At 27.2% G+C, this 23985-nt stretch overlaps 1 protein-coding gene across 3 annotated transcripts in view; it reads right to left on the bottom strand.

Annotated features, from left to right (window-relative positions):
* The window catches only part of LOC111635908 (sodium- and chloride-dependent betaine transporter-like), a 60870-nt gene extending 43701 nt beyond the window's left edge, over positions 1 to 17169 (bottom strand). For 2 of the 3 annotated variants that reach the window (XM_023381046.1, XM_023381045.1), the window contains exon 1: positions 16794 to 17168. In XM_023381046.1, coding sequence (XP_023236814.1) covers positions 16794 to 17019 — 226 coding nt within the window. In that variant the 5' untranslated portion in view covers positions 17020 to 17168. Of the gene's footprint in view, positions 1 to 16793 lie in introns of all 3 variants that reach the window. The other variant, XM_023381044.1, reaches the window with a different exon arrangement.
* Positions 17170 to 23985: the final 6816 nt, after the last annotated feature.

Below are 23985 nucleotides of genomic sequence, written 5' to 3'. Positions count from 1 at the left end.
TCTAATACGGAGTATTTCACTCCATTTTAGACAAACAGGGTTGTAATTCGTAATACAGGATACTTTATAAGCTTTAGTTTATAAAGTAATACGGGATATTACAACCCCGTTGGGTTTAAATTTAATAGTCATCGTTTACGCTATGTTTACAGCGAATACAGTTTACTTTGAAGGTTTTATATGGTTTTGACTTACTATTTACACTATACTTAAAATGTATTATTAAACTTAAAACTGTTCCATAGTTGGGCATCCTTTCCTGATAATAATACAACCTGAAATTTTAATATAACTACATTGATACCCGAAAACAGAAATTAAAACTTCATTTGTAATTTAATACAGTATAAGATGAAGTACATAAATACTGTATAACTGCAAATACCGTAACTCGTAATATTAATATAGACATTAAAATATGATTTACAGTGATAAAATATAAATCTTAATGAAATCAACTTTGAATTAGAAGTCAGTCTATAAAACTCTTAAATTAAATTGAATATTATTTAATATTAAATAAATATAACTTAAATATTTTTGTAATATTTCAGAAACGTGTGTTTCTCTATTTTGTTTCTTTTTTAAATTTTATTACTAAAAGCATATTATTTACCCTAAAAATCGAAATCATAACTTTACATAAGATACAAGTAACCCATGATATATGCGGCTTTGATCAGTGCGGATTTCGGTTAATGCGGGTCTGTTCTGAGGGATATTTAACGTCAGCTTGACAGAGTTTAGATCGAACAACGCTAAAAGCTATTTCCTCCCACTCATGCTCATCGTTAGTTAGTAGGAAAAGGTGAATCTTAGTTTTCCTAGTGCAATTCGAATAGTTCAATTCCTATTTCCACATTTAGTGTAACTTTTTCACATTTCTGTTTTAATTCTTTACCTTTTACAGAAAATTCTAGGAAGAAGAAAAGAAGGAAGCAACTGTGTAGGCGAAGCTTGATAAATATTTGTTTGATTTTTAACTTTTTCGACTCTGTTATATAGGCCTATAACAAAGGAAAAGCATTGCGATCAATAAAAAATGACCCCCTTCCAGATTTTTACATCTTTGGACTTAGGACAGCCTGAAACATCGATTAATGCAAAAACATTCGGGTTTTTTTCTGTATATATGGATGTTTATGTGTGGAGGGGCACGATTTTGTTCACCCTCTTTGAAGCTTAATAACTTCTATGCTATTTGTCGAATTTTTTTTATATTTTGCAGGGAAGTTTGTGTATTAGGGAGATTGATGCTATTAAATTTTGGTGGTTAAAGGTCGAGGGAGTGGGAGATAAAGGAGGTCGTGTGTTATATCTCGAGTAGCAATGACGATTTTACTTGTTATTAGCATTTACAATTTTTTTTTATATTATTATTATAAAACGTATTCCTACCCTCAAAATTAAGCTTTTTGCTATTTTATAATAATTAAAAGTTAAAAAAAAGTTTTAAATAAAATATCATAACAGATTTATGCACGCAGTTTTAAACGTTGCCGGGAAAGTTAAGACACGTCCAGGAATAGATCGATTATAACTTTTGGTCAAATTAAGTTAAACTCCCAGTAATAAAAAGTCTCTACTTATATGACTAGCGGAATGGAGGTATTCGAATAGAGAAATTACTTAATACAAAGTTACCAGCGAGCACAAAATATGGGTTTTCGAGATTCTAAGTTTAAATATTTGACCTCTTGAATGATACATTAAAATTAACATTAGAAAAAAAAAATGGTTGTCTTAAATTACCTTCTCGTATAGGCGGAAATCAACGACTATTTTCTGTTGAAAAAATATTAATTCCTAATCTACCTGACCGATGAAATGCCCCCATTCCGTACCATCCAAGTATTGCAATAAACATGGTAGGTTAAAATAACCAAATTCTTAATAGGTTTTCATTTTAATGTTTGCTGTTCTTACTTTTTGTCTGGGCAGCTCCGTGTAGCCTAAGTTATAACTGCTAGTTCTTTAATAAACGTGTCTTCATTGGACTGCAATTTGATAATTTGATTAGACCTATAAATTCCCATTGTCGTCTATCCGTCTTTCCTTAATCTCGAGAACAGAGTTAGACAGATGAAAGACGAGTCCAGATATGGAAACCTTACGGGCAGGAAGCCCCGATTAGCTATAGGCTATATGAACTTCCGATGTAAACCGGAAGTCACATTATTTCAATTCAAAACTTTTCTCCTGAAAGAAGTTAGCTATATGATCGGCACGACTCTATTGTTAAAGGAAAAATATGATGTACAGAGGCAAGCCACTACTAATTGAGGTGGAGAGCATATATTTTAAATTAAATAAATTAAAAATATGATTAAAAATTGCAGCCCGGCATTTGTGACGATGTCACAATAAATAATTGCTCATTACATTTATATTCGCTTGGGCAGAGAAAAATTTTGAAAACCTAAGTTCTTTATTAAAAGTTTAGGAACTTAATAACTTTAATATTTGTAAGTTTTTTATAATGCAAACTTTGGAATGAGCTACGATTTTGGTATATTGAAATTAAATTTAATACTACATTACAGTACATTAATACTATATACAAGTAGACTATAGTACTCGTACAAAAATGTAGTACTTAAGAGTTATATCGAAATTGATTAAATTTCTTACATTATTGTAAGAAATTTAATCAATTACATTAAATACATTAACATTTTTCATTACAGAAAACCAGTGTTATTTAAAAATCAATTGAAAAATTATCGTAAGATATCACTTTTACAAATTGTGTATAATATTAAAAAAGCAAGTTTAAAACTGGCTGAAGATGTACGAAACTAAGGTTATACAGGCTGATTGCAAGATTGACTTGGTTTTGTAATGCGTGAAGTCAGTATAAAAGTGCCATAGAGCCGACCTAATTTATTCTATTATGGGAGGGCCTGATTTGCATTGGCGTCAATTAGTACGATGACAAAACATTCTGCTATTTGAATGACGTATAATTCGAATCCTAATTCCTTGTGCCAGGAAGATCCTTACTGCATGACTATTTGGCTAACAATAGTAGGATACATACATTTATACAATATATCAACGTACTTATTTTAATTGAAAATAACGAACATTAATAAATAAACGTAACAACAGATCAACATCAGTCGCTACATTTATTGAAATTTGCAGATAACACGGGTAAATCTTGATTTATATATATATATAACTGTTATTGATCTACAAAACAGTTAGTTGCGGAAAGGCCAGGCTGCATCCAAGAGAAAAGTGAAAACTAGTATTACTTGTTTTTGTTTGTTTGCTTGCTTACAAATAACTATTTTTAAGCATGAAGTATCTAATGAAATGAAAATAGTAGTGTATTCAACACACCACAATCGGGTTCAGGATCTGATGTAATCTGATACACTAATCAGTCACTTAATATGATTATGACAAATATAGCTTATATTATAATGTATAACCTATTAATTGAAATATAACTTAATGAAATAATAGTAGTTTAATAGTTTGTTGAAAACTGTTGAAAATTCAAATACGACTATACTTCCAGGCTAATAATCGAGTTTCTCAAAAATAATTAATGATTAAGCAAATGATGAATTGTACTATCATCTTGATTCATTTAATAGACCTAATCTTTCTAACAAGCTTACTTGAACTTGTTCTTTTTCCGAATATTAAATTAATTTATCTATCTTTAAGAAGGAAAGAAACAATTTGTGGCTCATACAGAATATAAATATTGGATGCTTCAGAAAAAAGAAGAAAAATCATTCGGAAAATGTGCATTAACTAATGCAAAAATATTAAAATACCGTAAAAAATATCCTTTAGAAATTATATAACTTAAAAAAAATTGCTCTATGTAAGTTAACATATTTTCACGCAAAAGAATATAGATTCATCGGCAACGACCGTTCAAAGCGCATACATTAAGTGATCGAAAAAATGATTTAAAAAAGTATGGATGCACAATGAATAATATTATCTTATTATGAATGAATCTTATTGTAAGTTCATTCATTCAATTTTAATTATAATTTTTATTAATTTAATCATGGCATTCTTTATTAAAAACTATGTTATAATTATTATTACTGTTCATTGTTTTCCCCAGGTCCTTTTAGCTGAGCGCTCCATCCAGCTAATTAATTTGATGAATTGACACGTCAAAATAATGATTCTTATAAAATGTAAAGTTTTGTTCCAAATTGAAAAAATAAAAATAATGTAGAAACAAAAATCAGAAATATTTTCTGTCTCATAGAAAGGATGTAGAAAATCGAATTTAAAAAATATTTTAAATTCCGCTGTTCTAAACAGAAATGAGAAATCAATAGCCAACAGTAAACGAGAACGGTTGTATTGCTCAATATAATAGACATAAATAAAAAAAACGAAATGTTGTTGCTTACAAGGAATCGTAAACATGCTATTATATTAGAAAGGATTTTGATTTCTACCAATATTTAATTTTCAAAAAGATGCACAAAAGATTAGGAATCATAAATCCGTCATACGTAAAAAAGTACAAGGTGATATATAACCCGAGAATACATTCAGATGACTCAGTCCTCGACTTACGACTACTAGCACTTACGATGGCAAAAATGAGCATAATAAAAAAAGTTTTTTAATCTAAACAACCGATTGTATTCGCTAATCGCACGATGCAATTATTAAATGTTACATGTAATATTTTAATGGGTGCAATAAACACATTATACAATACATAGCAATAACTAGTAGATTAATTCATGTTTCCTTATAATTTGGATTCACATCGCTTCGAAAAACCGAAAACGGAAATCTCTGCAGAGCTGCTGGCTCCATTATAATTCAATTTCATAATAATGTTAAAATACATTATTCATAAATAAAATAAATAAAAATTAAGAATAAAAATAAAATTAATTTCATACAAAGATTAAAATACTCCTACAATATGATGTTTAGTTTTTTAAACCTGGTTAACTACCAACGTTTCCATGAATATTAATAAAAATACTAATTAAGTAAACATTAAATGTCGGTTTGAAGTTCAATACATCTAAAATAACACATTGTTGAGTTGCATTACATTATGATGCGTAAGCACAGTAACTGATTACAGTCTAATATATAAGTTTATGCACGCATTTGAAATTATACCCAATTAACATCATTATTTTACAACGGAATTTCGTCCTAAATTTGGGACTACATGCAATTTGCTATTATCTATACTAATTTTATTTGTAATTCTAACGTCATTTCAATGGTCCAAAAGTAGACGTTGTTCTGAACATTCCACATTTTCAGAAAACAAAATTTTGTATTTACTAAACGATGCTTTAAAGTTAAGCCGGAAAACGACATTAGCCTATTTAGTTATTTTAAGAAAAAGTTAATAAGCATGTGAATGAAGACATCAAATCAACAATTGAATTTATGCTATTTTATACGTCAATAACTCACAGAGACTTTGCAGTGGTTTCGCTCAAGTCGTTAACTTACGCATAATTTTATTCAAATGTACTTCAAGTGTGTATGAATTATCTATGAATATGAAGAAAAGAAAAACAATTTATGTGAGGAAAGTATAGAGCAGTATAAAAACAAAATATAAACTTAAAGTGGCCATTCCAAATATTTAGAAGTGGAATTAAGCCAAAATGGAAGATAGAAAACAGGAAAAGACAAGGAAAGAATATAAAAAAACCTCTGACTTTTATAATCTTGCTTCTCCGTGGGCACTAAGAGACCCTTTTTATCAAACTTATCGTGGATTCGGCCCAATACTATTTTTAGTATCTTTCTTCTTCTTTTTTTTTAGTGAATTTCACATATCCAGATTTACTCGTGTATGGTGAGGCGGCAGAAAACACTCATAACTTCTGATAACACAAATATTATGATTCCACAAAAAACAAAAAAGTTTGTTTTTTGTGGAATCATAATATCCAATAAAAATGTGAATTCCCATTTAAGAAAATGAAGTTGACCACGTTTTCACCGATTATAATGCATCTATGATGAAACCGAAACCCCCCGCTTCTGCTCGCTTGAAGTTTTTTAGTTCAATAATTTTTCTGTAGGATGTGTATTTTTCGAGTTATTCCATGGATTGATTAAAATGGACCACCCGGTATGTGTGTGTGTTTGTAGAGAGAGAAGGGTTGTATTTACAAATAACAAGTGTTTTGTAATATTTATCTTTTTTTTTTCTTCTGGTCCATCCGCTACTACTTCATTCTAACCGGTTAGTAAAAATTTCTGGGGACGACAATGCTATGATTAATGTTTATAACGAATCGATTCACACTACTTTATGATTAATAAGTACTATATGAGTCACGACTACTAACGGCTAAGCAGGCATTGATAAATTGCTACAGAACTAACAATGAATTACGCTGCATGTAGGAGTAACAAGCTGTTAAAGTAAAATCTATTATTAGAGGCATAATATATTGTTAGTTGTAATTCTAACAGTTTTTCTTCACGCTCGTGAATTTATGAATTGCGAACTTGATTTTAAAATGTACTCAGAATTAATCAATAGATTTTCATATATATTATCGACATATAAAATGACTTATTATCTTAAATTTCCTACGAAGTGTGATCTGAGTAAGTCGGATGAAAGATCATACAATAAAAGATTACGAGATTCGGCAAAGAATCCGAATACGGAATGATCCTCACGTGGTATGGATTACTTTGAATCTGGATCCCTTACGACATAAAAATAGTTTCTGATATTAATTTCTACCTAAAAGCAACAAGTACCATGAAAAAATATTTTATTTTCTCAATTACACTGGATATATTGTACGGATTACAGGATTACACGCACACTTACACAAAAATAAACAAAAAAAATAGAAAACGTGACATAAAACGAATGTAAAACGGATATATATAAACACTTGGTTTTATTACGTAAAGACACTTTCATCACTTTTATTACAAAATTTATATTTCTTTAAATATTATTCGACAATAATTATATCTTAGGAAAGCAAGAACTTTTCATTAACTTATAGAAAGTGTTTAAGGAAGAAAAACTTAACTACTTAAAAGTCTATTATATATCAAATATATATATTTACAAGGCTTTATTATTAGTAATATACCTCAGCACATTTCAATACTTTTTTGATATAGTTCCAGATCTGATTAAAATAACAAAATTTTTCTTAATCAAAGTACAGTACATAATAGCATTAGATAACTCAATAAAAGAAACAATAATTTTCATTTAAGTTTCTGTTACATTTGTTATTCCTTTCATAAGTGCATTTTTAAAAATAAATATTTTTTGATTTGTATTATAATTTGTCTGCTTATAATCTATCCAATAGCTGAGAAATTTCCTTTCGTTAAAAAATTCCATTGACAAAGTAATTTATGAAATTATTGTGTTTATGTTTTCTTGTAAAAATACTAAATAAATTTATTTTGGATTTTTGAAATTATTCTTATACTAACGTCAATGCTTTAATTTTTGGTTTGAGTCAGTATACAAGGTGTGTCGTAAAGAGTGGATAATCATACCTATAAATATACCTGCGAATAGGGGACATCATGACTGTTCAGAAAATTAAAGAATGTGTTTCATAAAAGTGTCATAGTTTTCGAGTTATTGGACATTTTCTACTTTTTTGGAAAATGGACTCCCTCGTTCACATTTTTCAATGTCATGGTCACAAATCAAGGACTTTTCCAGTCTGTTTTTGAATACTAGTCTTGGATATATGCTCTATCAAATGTGAACTGCCATTTTAGTGTCATAGACTTGGTTTTTTTTAGAACAAAAAATAATTCAATATTTTTGTTTCGTTTTTTTTCGGTGTAAAAACGTACTGTAACTTGCTTTTTTATACCGAAAAAACGAAACAAAAAATTTGAATTATTTTTTGTTCTAAAAAAACCAAGTTTATGACACTAAAATGGCAGTTTACGTTTGATAGAGCATATATCCAAGACTAGTATTCAAAAACAGACTGGAAAAGTCCTTGATTTGTGACCATGACATTGAAAAATGTGAACGAGGGAGTCCATTTTCCAAAAAAGTAGAAAATGTCCAATAACTCGAAAACTATGACACTTTTATTAAACACATTCTTTAATTTTCTGAACAGTCATGATGTCCCCTATTCGCAGGTAACGGATTATCCCTCTTTACGACACACCTGTATACACACTTGTATATTTTACATCAATTGACATTAAGAATTTGTATAATATTTAAGATTTGGCATAAAAATTTAATAAATTATTAAAGTTATTTGAAATTATATACAGTACTTGATTTTCTTTTGATTTAATTGATTCTGATTTCCACAAAAACAATCGTAAGAAATGAGAACCTACTTATTTCCAAAAAAAAGAACTAAACCATGAAAAATTTGTCATATTAAAAGAAATCTAATAAGTTTCAAAATTTTGATCTTTTTCATTAATGAGTTTCCAATTTTACATATGTCAATAATAGAAAATTGGAATTTCAGAATGCATTTGTATATTTAAAAATTTTATGAATGTTCTTGTATTTTGATAAAATATAATATTACAATGTGATATTATGTTCTAGTTATTTATGACATCAATTTATATATTCATATTTGATAATTTCAGAATACTGTGTATATTATGAATGTCTCTTAATGAAATTAGAAAAATATGAAATTATTGTGAAATTTACAAAAGCGTTACGTTGAACATTTCGTAGTAAATTTGTGTATTAAAAAATTACTTAACTGAACTGTAAAAAAATATAAATCAATATAAAAAAGCAGAAAACTAAAGTACCCTGGATTGACACAATATTGTTTACTGTTAATAATTTTACTATTGAAATTTTGATCCATTTCAATTAGATACGGGCGAATATCACTTTTCTCGAATTCGAGTACCTTATTAACCAGATGTCGAATACTCGAGTACTTAGTGAAGTTAATTACCTTATTAAACTTGTTCATCAGTTAATAATTTATAAAACGATTTATTAAATTTTAAGAAATGAAACTTCAAACTTTTAATTTTGACTTTAAGTTTTAAAGTAGGTTTAATCTTATCTCAACTATAATAGATTAACAAATAATTCTTCTCGTTCTCACCTACTGCAGATATTTATTTAAGAAAAAAAGAATTAGAAAACGTTCAGGATGTAATCTGCTTCTTTACTTATCACAAATTAAATCAGACAGGTAATGAAGAGTGTTGTCTGAACGCAGTGACGGATAAGACAGGATACCATCGATACAAAATAAAATTAAAATTTATTTGTTCGAACTTCAAAAATTTGTTTTTAAAAACATTTATGGTACTGTACAGTACACATGGTTTATCGGACTATCCATAATATAATCTTCGTACGCGAATTAATAAAATGGTATTATTATTTAAATATTTTTAATTTTTGAGTTAGCTCCCTTTGGGTACTTCTAGATCCTCTACTGTGGCTGTAAATATAACGCTTGTTTTATCATTTCAATGTTTGTCTTTTTCACTTTTTGCCCGGATAGTGCTGTGTACCAGTATATAGGTTAGTTAACAATAAAAAAATATTTTTATATAATATTGTTAATGTTTCGTGATGTGATGTAATAATTTTCCTGCCCCTTATTCATACGTTGTTTATTGCAATTTTTATACTTAAATTTTTTATAAGATGAAACATATATAAATTTTTTCATATAGGCTATCATATTACAAATATCCACAAGCAGTATACTGTATTTTCAAACTTATTTAAATTTTTATATTTTTGTAATTTAGATATTCCTGACATCCTCAGCATATCTTATGCAAATATTTAGTTACAAAATTCAATATTAAATGTACTAAACAGTAGAGTATATCGTTTTTACACATTTAATACTTAAAATTAGAATATATTGCTTTATATTTCTTTTCTGTTTAATTCTTTCTGCCATGCAAAAACTAAGAAGACCCCCTTTTCATGCCTATCATGAATTCGTGCAGGCTTAGAATGGGGTGCCGATTAGTGAGGGTACGGGACGCGATATATTCAAATAAGTTCATACAGAGTAATACGATAATGTATTTATCACCTCGACCATTCGTGAGTGAAGCGTGAACCAAGTTATGGATCACTGAATAGTAGTAAGATGCAATTCCAATTCTGTGATACACAATGACTTCCTGGAAAACGAAAATACTGTAAAACAAAAAGCATAGTAATGGGTTAAATACAAAACATATTAACACAACAAAACGATCATTACGAAATAATGTTGATAAATGTTGATTCACAGTAACAGAAATCTTCAAAATAGTCATATTATTTCGGTAATATTAACTGTTCTGTTTGAAAACAGAGTTAAACTTTTTTAAGTTATCAAATAGATTTTAAGTAGTCTATAATTCTTTCTTGCGCTTTTTTGTCCATGTATATGTTTATGTAATTATCAAATCGGCTACCATTATATGCAGATTTAAGTAATTATTTAAAGTATTCTAAAACATAATAATAGGTTATACTACAACTTTTTAACCTATTGAATGTCTAAACTTGGATATAATATATATTTGCATTTCAAAATGTAATTCTAAATTCTGTTTTTCTGTGGGATTTATGATTTGATTCATTTCAGTTTTATTTTCTTTTTAAATTTTTTATAGAAAAATATTAACAAGGCCTTTTTATGCATAAAATGTTTAGAGTTTATATCATAGACTGGATAAAGATTTTTTGATAGATGATAAGTTTAACCAAGTTTTTAAACGTGCTAAGAAAAATTTGTAATTTTTTTTAATTATATTTGTTTGTGGAACTCTAAATTTCTATACCACATAGCAGCTTCGATTAACATAAATCAAATATAAATATCTTTAGCATCTTTGTTTAGAACAGTGGCAACCAAACTATAGTCCCCGAGCCAAATCTGGCCTACGAATTAATTTGGAACATCGCTTATAAATAACAGAAAAAGACCTACTTTTTGTATATTTGGAATATACAAAATGTTTGTGGCCTTCCCACTTACGACTTATTTGCAATTTGTCCCGTCTATCAAAACGTTTGGGCACCAGTGGTTTAGAAGATGCCGAAATAGTTTTACAATTCCTAAGATATTAATTTACATAAACTATCTACACAGAAAATCCAATTAATGTTGTTATTAAATATGACTGCTAGATATTCTACCTTATCCATAAATTGAATCTATATATAATTTATTTTATAATATATTTAACTGAATACCTATCAAATATTAAATACGTTATTTCGATTAGCATGAGTTTTCTCATATGTTTTCTTAATGTGTAATGTATGTTTAACTAATTTATGGATATTCGGATAATAGTTTATCATATGTAAGATCTGACTTTCCATAATATGCGGTAAAATATTCACTTACTCTACGTAAAGTCGACGTTTTTTCATTTATTCCATTGTAATCATTAGTAAATAATTATTAATTATTTTTTTAACTTTTTTAATATTTCATTTTTATCGATAATTTAATTGAACTTATTCATACTATTATATCAATAGTATTCTGTTAATTGGATATTTTTGCCTATTATTGTAAATATTTGTGGTATTTCTTTTATCTTTACCTCAGGAATAAGTGTAGAAATAACTTCATACGAAATATTCATTACATTTTATTTAATAATTTAGGACTTATTTTAATTCTGAATGAATTAATTTTTCATCGTTCATGAAACCGATACCAACATCGTGACGGAGCAGTTTCGATCATGTGAAGTGACAACAGTAAAAAAAAAAAACACTATAAAATTTTCAATAATTAAAGTTTCTTAGTCTAAAAATTATTTATAGAATTCAGTCAAAATATGTAATTAAAAATATGAACGAGGAAAGACTTCAGAATAGAAAGGTTAAGATTCAAACTTAGAAATAGAAAGGTTAAAACTTCAAACTTAGACACTGAACAAACTGAATTTTTTTACGATGAATACGCATTATAAACAAAATTCAAAGCCGTTGGTATAACGTTCTAGACGATTCTAATCAACAGGTCTGTAGCTCTCTAGAAAAATAAATCTCTTCCAAATTGTTATTTTAATAAATAAAAAAAATATATTGAAAATATTCTAATTAACAGATTAATTATTCGACTATTCCTTCCAAAATAAAATAATTACACACTTTTCGTATTTATAATTTCTAATAAATCGATTTTATGTTGGTATATTAATTGAGTGGGTAACATTGTTAATAAAAAAGAAACAAAGTATAAGCCTTTAGTAGGCTTATATAATACACATATCCATGAAAAATTAATATAAATTTGAACACATTTAATATTAATTTAAGTTAATATTGACTGACTCAAAAACAGATGAGAGCACAAAAAATAAGATAAGATTTCCTAAGTTGGAAATAGATAGCAAATTGAAACAAGTACAAAGTAATGAAATGACTGCTTTGTCCAGAAACTTTTAGTTTTGATTTTGTTCCAAATTTTCTGCGGAGAAAAAATTATCTAGACCTAAATTTCGTCAATAAAACAGCATTAAAGATGAACTATATACCTTCTATGCCTGGTTGTCTATTGTTAACAATTATGAGAAGAATGTAGCCATCATTTAAAAAAAAATTACTAAACCTATACATTTATACTTTGACGAAATAATGTTCAAATATAAAACTAGGAAGAAAATTTTGAGTGGTAAAAAGCGAGGGTGGAAATCTATAAATAATTCTTGAATGTGATTACGCTGGTATTCGCTGACTACATATAAACGCATTTAGTGCCAACTCTTTTTTTTCCTTTAATGATTCCTATCTAAAGCGAAATTATTGCTAGAAATTCTAAAAATAAAATCAAATATGTCGTCCTACCTGCCTAGGTATTTCTGTAAGTTAATACAAATGTTTTAAGTGCATAGTTTAATCCTGTCGGCTTGCAGATTCATCATAATGTCAACTAGCATAAAATTCTAACCTTTGCGCTACTAAACTATTTAGATTTGTAGATACAGACCTACATTTAAATCTATAATTAGATAAAATTCTGTGACTTGAAAGAATGAACATTCATAGATCGGCTAGAAGCTCAATTCTTGAAGAGGTTTTTGCTTTAATTAACTGAAACGTTAATTAAAAATGTCAATATAGTAATTACATCAATATTATAATTAAGGATATTCCTATCAGTTGAGACATGTCTGAAGTGAAATTTTAAAAATTAAAAAATAAAAATTTGATAAGACAGGAAACGGGAAAATATTAGTTTAATACAGAATTCAAGGGCAATTTTTGTTCATTACGTTATACAATTTTATACAATTTGAATGAAATAATATTTGATTACTCTTAAAGGAAAAATTTATTTTCAATTTTAATTAAAATAGACTAGCTTTTAATTCTATGAAAAGAGGAAATAAAAATAAAATAAAATACACTTAAAATATAATAATAATCAGAGATCATAAATAACTAGAAATTTCATATTACATAAATAAAGTTTCCTTTTTTTTTAAACTTGTTTAAAAGAAATGAGAAATGACTATTGGAGCTTATCCAATTTGATGTAATTATTTTTAAGATATTTTTTATAATTTATTTATAATCACAATCTTATATATTATCATATTCTTGTTTTAATAAATTATATTCATATTATGATTATAATGAATTAATGTTTTACGTGATTATTTCATTCGAATGAGTTTCTGATGAAAAAACTTGCAAAACAAATAAAATAAGATACGAATATCTCAATTTCTTCATTAACACAAAAGTTTAACGAACTGGAATTACTTGTTATCTAGATTGTCGTTAAACAGGGAAATGGTTCAGATTAAAATACACAAATCTAGACTTTATCGTGTTTTCACTTCGATGAGATAATACTTTTCCGTATAGATATGATATTTAATTTGAAAAAAGTTTGTGTGGATATTTCCGATTTGGTTGAAATTTACCTCTTCAGATTTCTCACGCCACAGGTCAGATCGAGTAAACATCTTCCGCTTATAACGTCCGACCCGTGACCCGTTCGACACTGTGACATCCAGCCCATCACAAAAGAGGAGGATGTGACGCAAATGAACAGAGAAATGCTTTCCGTTCTGTGATGTAATGACGCACTTACCCTTTTTCATAATTGTCAACAAGAGAGTATTAGAGCATTTGCCAAGTTCTAATGCCAGTAGCTTCCATAATTATCCACAATTCGCTTATTATGTTAGAAATTATTGTATGCTTTTAATTAAATTGAAATTAAGAACCTTAAAATTAAAATGAAATTAAAATAATAAAAATTAATCAAAATTAAGAACCTTAAATGTTATCAAACTATATTATAAATACAGTTTGATAACATTTGAAGGGAAAAAAATCAAAGATAAAAGATATTTATTGACAGACATGTTACTCGACTTAATATCCTTTCATTAAAACACTCTAGCTTCAAGAAATATTTATTATATTGATTGTTTAAACTTAAATAACTTCAAAGATCAAGTGCAAGGCCGTCTGTAATTGGTTGCAATCTAAACTACGTAGGTAAGAATTTTCTTTTATTTATTTAAATTTCGAAACGTTTTGAATTCCTCTGTAAGTTCATATAATTACAAAACGTATTGTAAAATTAGTAAACATAATTGTATGTAGTTCTTAGAGAAATAAACAAAATATTCTTCCAGAGAAAAATGACCGATATTTGTTTATATTTGCAAACGAAGCGGCTCGGTTAAACAAAACAATTCGATTTGGATCAATCATATTATACAAACGAAAAATCATCTGGAAAATTTTGTTAGCGATATGTTTGAATATGAATTTAAATAAATAAAATTGTTAGCACAGATGTTTTATATGGGCTAAGTACTTTTATATGAATCAAAGACGATTTTGAATGAAAATTTTTTCAGTAAATTAATAAAAAGAGTTTCAAGTTTTTCATTGAGTGTTACCCAGAAAATTTCTAGAAACGACACGTCATGACAACGCAGACTTTGCAATAAAATAGAGTTATCGCATATCCTTTACTGCCAAGTTAGGCAGGTGCCACTGATTAAACTTGGATAAGGGAAAGTTATTTTAAAGTGTTTACACTTATAATTAAATGACATACATTTTCATTACGACAGTAATTAGAGTGGCAACCGAAAGATCGGATTCAGTTTCGATTCCAGCTTAGCAAATATTACTATGGATTTAGTGTTTCATGAAAATAAAATGTGAAGAGAGTGTATGGATAAGAGCCAAACTTTTGATGCGCGAAACCTTCGTATAAGTTGCGATTTTAAGAGGAAGTGAAATCTCCTGAAATATGTCAAAGACAAATATAAATAAAGCGGAGATGTTAACATTCCACTTCTCTATTTGTGAAACTCAGATAAAATACTCAAATAACCGAATAAATTTTTTAAGTTGACATTTACTATCTTTCCAGCCATTAATAACAAGCAAAATTTCTCCTCCTCCAATCGACAAGTAATAGAGGATATTTATAACAAATATCGAATTATTTTTGCATTTATTTTCAAATTAGTTCGAAAAAATATACAAAAAGAGAAGAAAACGCGTAAAAATAAACCAACTTTTTGTTTTCATATGATTTGTAGTTTCAATTACAATCGCAAAAAATTTTAATTTTTAATAAACATTTTTACGATCAAAAATTCGAATTAAAAATTATATTTTAGATATTAAAACAGGAAAATTGTTGAATATTAATTAACCGTGTTTGGCATTCGATATGAATTATTTAACTGTATGATTAAATATTCTGCTGAAAAAAATTAAATTGAATAATATAAATAAAAATGCAATTCATTATCACAATCATTTTTTTTACATACTTTACATTATTATTTCTATTAAAATCATTCCAATATATTAATTTAAATCTATTTATTTAAAATAATATTTGCACCGACAACCAACAAAACAATCTTTTTTTTGAACTCACTAGATAGCTTAAAATTCTATATATGTAAACAATACACATTTCATAATGCGGCAGACATTATTAAAAAATTATCTATATAAATTTTATTTCGAAAAATATATTTATATAATAATTCTTTATTGTTTCCGGCATCGCCTTATTTAGATAATACACTAGGTATATCGCATTAACATTCGCATAAACNTTGGATATATATATATATATATATATCCATTAATTTATAATAAACATGTTATGCATTCTGATATTTTCGAATAAAATAAAAGTAAATAGGAACAATGTTTTTAATGACCTGTTATTATTTACAATTGATTATATTAATAAATACGCAAAAAATAATTGCAGAAAAAACTTAAAATTTCATTTCGATTTCAAGGAATTTTCAGTTTGGCACTAGCGATTTAAAAATACTTCAATTTTCTTTAAAAAGATCTGTTTTTTGACAACGTTTTGGGAATAAAAGTAGATGCAGCAGAGGGAGGATGTCATCCTCAACAGCGGAGTTGATGCGATTGGTTAAAGAAGCGTCACGTGATATCAGCGGCGCATTACACAAAAAAAATGAAATGCGTTAAGAAGCATAATGTTAATTACAACTAAATTATTTTATTTAAAATATAAAGGATATTTCAGAAAATTAAAGAAAACAGCCGAAAATATAGTTAAAATTTCGGGAAATTGTGTTTTAGTATCTCGATAATTTCGAGACTGCGCGAGAAGATAGAAATATCGATCGATGACAAGGATTTGTCTTTCTAGAAAACCCGGGAGTAATTATTATTGATTTAATTGATTAGGAATTTTTACGGACGATTTTTCCGCCTCGAATCGAAGAGAAAAGTTAATATTTCAAATTAAATCTGAGATAAAAGTAAAAGTGATATTTCAGAATATAAAACCGGTTCTCACCTCCTCCATTTTTATAGCAGAGATAAGGAAACCTCCAAACGTTACCCAAACCGATGCAGAATCCCATACAGGATAATATAAATTCCAGCTTGTTACCCCATTTTTCTCTTTCACGAAATTTTTCTTTCTTTCTCTGTACAATGACTTCATCCTGAACATTGATCTCTGTACATTGTCCATTCGTCAGCCGTTTCAATTGCATATCTTTCTCCTCTTCGTTCGACATTATTATCCTTGAATTTTCCTTTTCGTCAAGCTGTACAGTGGAGATTCTATAATTAGATGCGGTTCTATCTTTGCCAAAATGGCGACTGCAAAAATATATAACCTTTGCAGCGTGACGTCTGCTCTGAACTGAGAGGGCGTGGTGGTCGACTCCTATATATTTCAAAATATAACCAATAGCGAATCGTTTCTTTACATCTGACGTCACGACTTAACCAATCGTATGTGCTTTATTATAGATGATGTAATCGAAAGACCAATAGAAAGAAATGACTTTGGTGACATCATTTTTAATGTCATTGGATGTGGCTCTCCTTGTAAAGATGAGGAATAAATCCTGAATCTCCACTTGTCATCTCTTATCCAAAGTAAAAGCGAATAAAGGAAAATATTTTATTTAAATAAACTATGCGCATCTGATAAAAAAAAAACACTTAATCGGATTATTTCGACTAAATAATGTCGAAAATATCAAATGCTTAATTTAAAATGTCGCCTTAGTTCCTCACACCTAGTCACACGTAATTCTTTCTTTCGGTGAAGCGGTTACCATAGTAACGTAAAAATCTGATGTTATCGTATCTGTAAGTCTTCAGAGATTTCGAATTACAATAAAAATAATTTATTTGAGAACAAGAGTGCATAAATTATTATTTCTTCAATTAATTAATGAATGAATATTGGCAGAAACACTCATTCTACTTGTGCAATCAATGTACTGTACAGTGTACAGCATTTATCGACCGTCTGAAACCTTGCCCTAGCGGAAGATTCTCGAATTAAAACCGAGATTGATGATTCTGTCAATTTTGAATGATATTCTCTCATATTTAAAAGTATATATTCTCCCCTTAATTTTTGTTAAATATATGTTATTAATTTGCTTTAAAAATAATAATGATAGTAATTTTTTATTAACTTCCGATAATATTATATAACAAATCGAATTAATTCCCCTATTACTTTTTTAACGTGAATCTCTTCCCTTTATAATTTAAACAATAAATGTGAATTAAATTGCATTTAAAAATGTTATTTTATATTATTACATGCCTATTTTTATGTGTTTAAAACTCAGGGTTTATAATTGTAATGAATGCATTCAATGTCAGCTGCACCTTTCATTCCTTTTATATTTTATTATGAAACAGGTTTTTTATAACAGAATTTTTCCACGGATCGAATATATTTTGTGTATATTTAAATGATTTCTTTGGAAATTTATTATTAAAAGAATAAATTTACCTCAAAGCTATAGTTTGACGACGATAATTAAAATGAAAATAAAATAAATCAAAACTAGACTAGGCTATACAATACATTCCACGAAGAATTGGAAATGTGCCCAGTTTAAACATTATCTAAGAAAATACGTGTATGCATTTAAAATAATAATAATAATAATTTTATGTTTTTAAATCAATAAAAATAAATAAATAATTTTTGTCAATATTTTATCTATTGATTAAAATCGTACATGTAATTGGTGTTAAATGTCTGAAAAGACAACTGCATAATGTAATCTTCTTTTAATCAGATGTATCGATTGCTTTGTTTCTTCATGATCTGTTTTTTAATATTTAAGAAAGTAATAACTGTAGTGATTTATAAATTATACTTTTAACTTTGGCATTCGCAGTTTTTTTTTTAAAAAAAGCAGATGATCGTGAGACTATGCTCTGTTGTCCTAAAGGTCATCGAAGGGTCGACAGTCCTCCTTGTCCAATCAAGTAGCTCCTACTTCTGCAGTCTCGTACATGATTTATAGTCAGGTTTAAGGAGAACATCGACAGGTTATAGCAAACAAGCTTCTGACCTAACACACCAAGTTTGACGTCATTGAAGAAGATCGATAGCGACATACCGAACTTTTTTTTTAATTTATAAATATATAATATTAAATTAATTATTAAATTTTTTAGATTTTAAATACGTGTTTTTTTAACTATAAAAGTAAACTATGCAAGCTATTTCCAGCACGAGACTGCGAGGTTTTGTACATCTACGTTCCAGTAATTGAACGTGTGGAGCATAGGATTCGATCCTGACCTTTCTCGTTGCTATGGCTACTGGAGTACGGAATTGTCCCATAATGCTTGGCGTTTCCCCGCAATCCATCTTCGTCTATTGTATTAATGTAGTCTTGTTGCAGGAAAAAAGAACACGAAATAGGACTATTCAGGTAATCTGATGTCGGGAATTCTTCTGAACAGAAAAATATTTCAAAAATCCACATCTTTAAAGAGATCATAGAAGCTTATTTTACTCTCCTATCTTCGAATGAGCAACATATAATTCTAAGATTAAAGAAACGTATTTTGTATTTTACGTAAAATATGTCAAATTTAGAAAATATAGAATCGAGTTCAAAAATATAGGTTATAACAATTTCTGTACTATGAAATAAAATTAATTCTAAAACTATTTATCTAAATAACAAGGTTAGAATAAGATTTTCATACAATTAGTTTAAGCGCATTATATTAATATATTCCTGCTATTTACATATTTTAATTATCACAAATTGAATCATACGATTATATTATAACTGTATAAATTACTATGCATAAGCAATTCGGATAATTAGCTAATTCAATATTTTAGAACTATCTGCATAACAATGTTTTGAATTTTTTACTTTTAGATTTTTTTAAATAAAATTGAAAAATTCAAATAAAACGTAGAATTTCCAAAGTAAACAAACCTTTCAAAGAAAGCAAATTTTTTTTTTTTAAGTTTGGATACCAAAATAACTTGTTTGTCGCAGACAATTTTTTATCGCTCAGCATCGACACTGTTCTCTTAAATCACCGATGATTTCTGTTTACAACAAACTTCAGTGCCGTTCAATTGCCAAGAGCACGGTGTCAATGAATGATACTTCAGAAAGTATTAAATATATTTACATTCCTGTAAATAACTATATTACTGTAAATATGTATATGAACAATAATTCATTTGTAAAGGTGTGAACTTTTCTTAATAATAACTTGCGAACTGCAATTAAATGTTTTCGGCATTAATGTTTGTATTTTTATGCCAAAACAAACTAAAAATTACAGAAAATTATGTAAGTTACTAACATAAAACAATAGAAATTATATTAGTAAAAATTAATACACTAATAATAACATTTCTATTAAAAGAAAGCTTAATATATAATGTTTCTATCAAATTAATTTCTTTTTACTTCAAATATCTTATTTGAAGTAAAAAGTAATTTAATTTTCCTTCATGAAAAACACATTTTATATCCTATATTTAATTAAAATTAATATAAAATTTTAATTTAACATTTATTTATTGTTTGTTCGTTAACTCCCTTTAATAATATTGAACTTAATAACTGGTTATCAACTTAATTTTAAAAAATCATCCATAAATTTTCATTAATTCTGAAACATATCCGAATTAACTAATTCATTGTAGTTATAACTGACGTGGAATCAATTTACTTAATTTATAAATCAATAAAATGTATGAATCGGTTGATGATAAATGCAACACTAAATTCTATTGATATTTAAATGAAACATTTATTATAAAATTTTTGATAAAGAATGATGCGGTAAGAAAAGGCAGGTAAATTCATCTACTTAAATATAATAGATCGAATTTACAAACAAAAGGCATTTAAAGACAAAAGAAAATAAAATATTTTTATATATTAACATAAATTTAATTTTATTGAAAATTTTTTATTGTTTTTCGTATAAAAATAAATTCTGTTTTAAAAATATTGAAAAAAAGTACCTTAAAGCCGACACGTGCAATAGTAATAAAATTCTGCACTTGGAATGACTGTAAAAAATAAAAACTATTTCAATATCTTAGAACAGGACACATCATTAAAGAACAATTTCATCATATGTTGCAAGTGATAATGCAAAATGTTGCATATTAATAAGTTGTAAAACCATCTCCAACGTTGGTCAGTTTGCATTAATTGACAAAATGCATTTGCCATTTTTTGATTTGCAATATAAATTTTTAAATGAAATTGTCTTTCAATAATGCAGACTTTTGCTGTGATATTGTAATAACATTTTTTACTATTTTTACTGTCATTCTACGTGCAGAATTTGATTACTATTACACGTTGGCTTTGAGGTGAGTCGATTTTTTTGCAACATAGTATATTTTTAACCGTTTCGAAAAGAATCAAACTCTTGGCAAAGACTCAAAAACTTTGAATAAATTACTAACATTCTGTCAGAATGTCTGATTATTGACCCCCTTCTACTAAATTTCATTAAATATAGAAAAAGGAATTCAAAACTTATTCAGATATTTAAGCACGATTATACTCACATAATTAGTTTTTTCCACATTGTTTCTATAGAAAATGATAAAAATCTTTAATAAAATGCAAGTAATATATGTGTCATAAAAATATATACTTATTCATGGGCGTCCGCAGAAAATTTTCTAGTGGGAGGCAAAGCTTGAAGAGAAATAATTAAATTAATAAATTTTTATTTAATTTTGGGGGTTTTTTACAAGTAGAATACAGTGTTAGCATACAGTATTGCATCAATACAAAAAGACAAACAAAACGTCCCCTGGTCGAGAGTGTAAAGTTACATATCTCAACCACTTTTGCCATTATAATTTGTGGAATATTTTCTCGCTCTAGGGAGGCAAGTGTCCCGTTAGTCCCCTCTGCGGATGTCTACGTACTGTATACTTATTTATCACTATTGTATGTAGAAAGAAAGCATGAGCTCTCGACACGAAAAACGCACAAATGATCCGAAATACAAATGTGAAAGCTCAGCAAGATTATTATTATTATTTTTTTTGCATAGATATAAATTATTTTAAGATTTCATTGATAACTGTTGATTGCTTAAGAAGTTACTTAATCAAAGTGTTACGAGATTTTACTCGATAAAATTCTTTATCGGATATGTTAATCTAAATAAATTTTATTTGTAACAAAAATAAATATTTTGCGTTGATTTATGTTTATTTAAATAATTAAATAAATAGTAGCGATGCAAATCTGCAAATAAGTAAGATACGATAATAATTGTTTACAATGAAAACGAAATTTTTACATTGTTATTCGAAATTATATTTAAATTTTTTATTAGTTGATATAATTATCTTTCGTAAACTCTAAACCTTCAATGCAATATGCAAGTGTTTATTATAAATCGTTAAAAATCGTTGATTCAAATAACATATTTAATAATTTAATTTGTTAATATCGGCTTAATAAAGTCTGTTTAAAAACTTAGAGCATGTACTGTACACTACAGTACAATAAATAAATTGATTTCTAAGTCGATATCGGGTCCTTAAAATTTTATAGAATAGGTTGCACTAGGACCACAAATTCAGTTTTTACACATAAGACATGACATGAAAGCGATATAAATTAAAATTGATACGATAAATGGCAAAAAAAGAACTCCCTCCGTAATTACCTGATTAATTTAATTAAAATATTTTTATATTTGAGAAGAAATCATACAAAATTTGGCACTGATTTTTGGGTCTAACATCACCTCCCTCAGGCTCTGATGACTAATATATTTCAACCTGTATTCTATTTATAAATAACTAAATTTTTAATAACATTAATAATTTAATATTACTGAATAGCTACAATACCCCAATAAATCATTGAACAGCAATAAAGAAATTTTATTTTTGCATATTAAATGTTTTAATTTATGATTTATATTTATTTTCTTATGTTAAATTTATATCGTATTTTTATTATAATTTTATATTTATTATTCACTTGTTTGTTCGTTTTATTTACATACTGTATATTACATATTATAAAATGTTATAACTTAATACATAATAATTTAAAAAAATAGATTCAAGAAAGTATTTTTCAGAATTAGATTTTACCTTTTTCTAAATATGGCTGACGATTAAATCTACTATCGATCAATACTTTTAATTTAAAAGAAAAATAAAATATTTTGCTACCGATAGACATAATAACAAAATTCGATTTTGTTTTCTAATTATAAAATCCTAAAGTGAAATTAATTTAATACAATTTATAATAAAAATATTATATTTACAATTATTTTTAAAAAGTGACGAAATTTAGTAAATATTGTTCGAAAATTATTTTTATAAAAATTTATTCTAAGCGAAAATGATCGCTCTGAACTTTAATCTATATTATGCATGTCTGGAAAGATACCATCAATATTTGACGTTAATAGAAATGCCATCAAATATTTAAGACATGAATGTGATTGGTATTTTAATGTTAGTAAGTTGAAATATAGCAAGTTTTCATTACTACTGTAAAATTTTTCAGTATGTTCATCTTTATAATAGTAATAAAAATAACACAAAATATTATAAATACGTAAAGCAAAAATTGTTTCGGATTATATTTTTAGCTTATGGAAATATGTATGATAAAGCATTATTTAAATGTGTTTATTGATCCACAAATTTTACTTATTCACTGAGAAAATTTTACATTAAATAATGCTTCGTCATATACGTTAATTAAAACAATTTTCATTCAAAAAAGTTTATTAAATATTTGTATTGCTGTAATTACCGTTATATGCGTATATGTAATATATCCACATAACAGTAAAAAATACAATAAATGTAATATAATATTTATATGATTTATTCATTAAAAACGAGAATGAATTTCTATCCGATATTGCAAATTTACTTAATGCTTTTTTGTATATTTTCCACATCATTACAAAACTGTTATTTACCTACTTTTGCGTGTATAAACAGTTCTTTATAAGATTTCAACTATGTCACTTGCATTGCATTGGTAGGCCTTGAAATGATGTTTTGCTAAAGGTCATGAATTACATTGACTTTACGACAACTAGACTCGGCGCGTGATCATACTGCCCCGGGGTTTCTAACGCAACTACTCGATCGTGAAATTATTGACCACGTCTATCACGCTATGTAGAATCTGTTAGTTGCATCGCTTAATCTCTCTTATTACTGATTC

The sequence above is a fragment of the Centruroides sculpturatus genome, unplaced genomic scaffold (assembly GCF_000671375.1).
Source record: "Centruroides sculpturatus isolate CEXI.00-Female unplaced genomic scaffold, Cexi_2.0 scaffold864, whole genome shotgun sequence".
In the NCBI taxonomy this organism is placed as follows: Eukaryota; Metazoa; Arthropoda; class Arachnida; order Scorpiones; family Buthidae; genus Centruroides; species Centruroides sculpturatus.
Note: the sequence above shows the minus strand (reverse complement) of the source record. Positions and strands in the feature narration are given on the sequence as shown.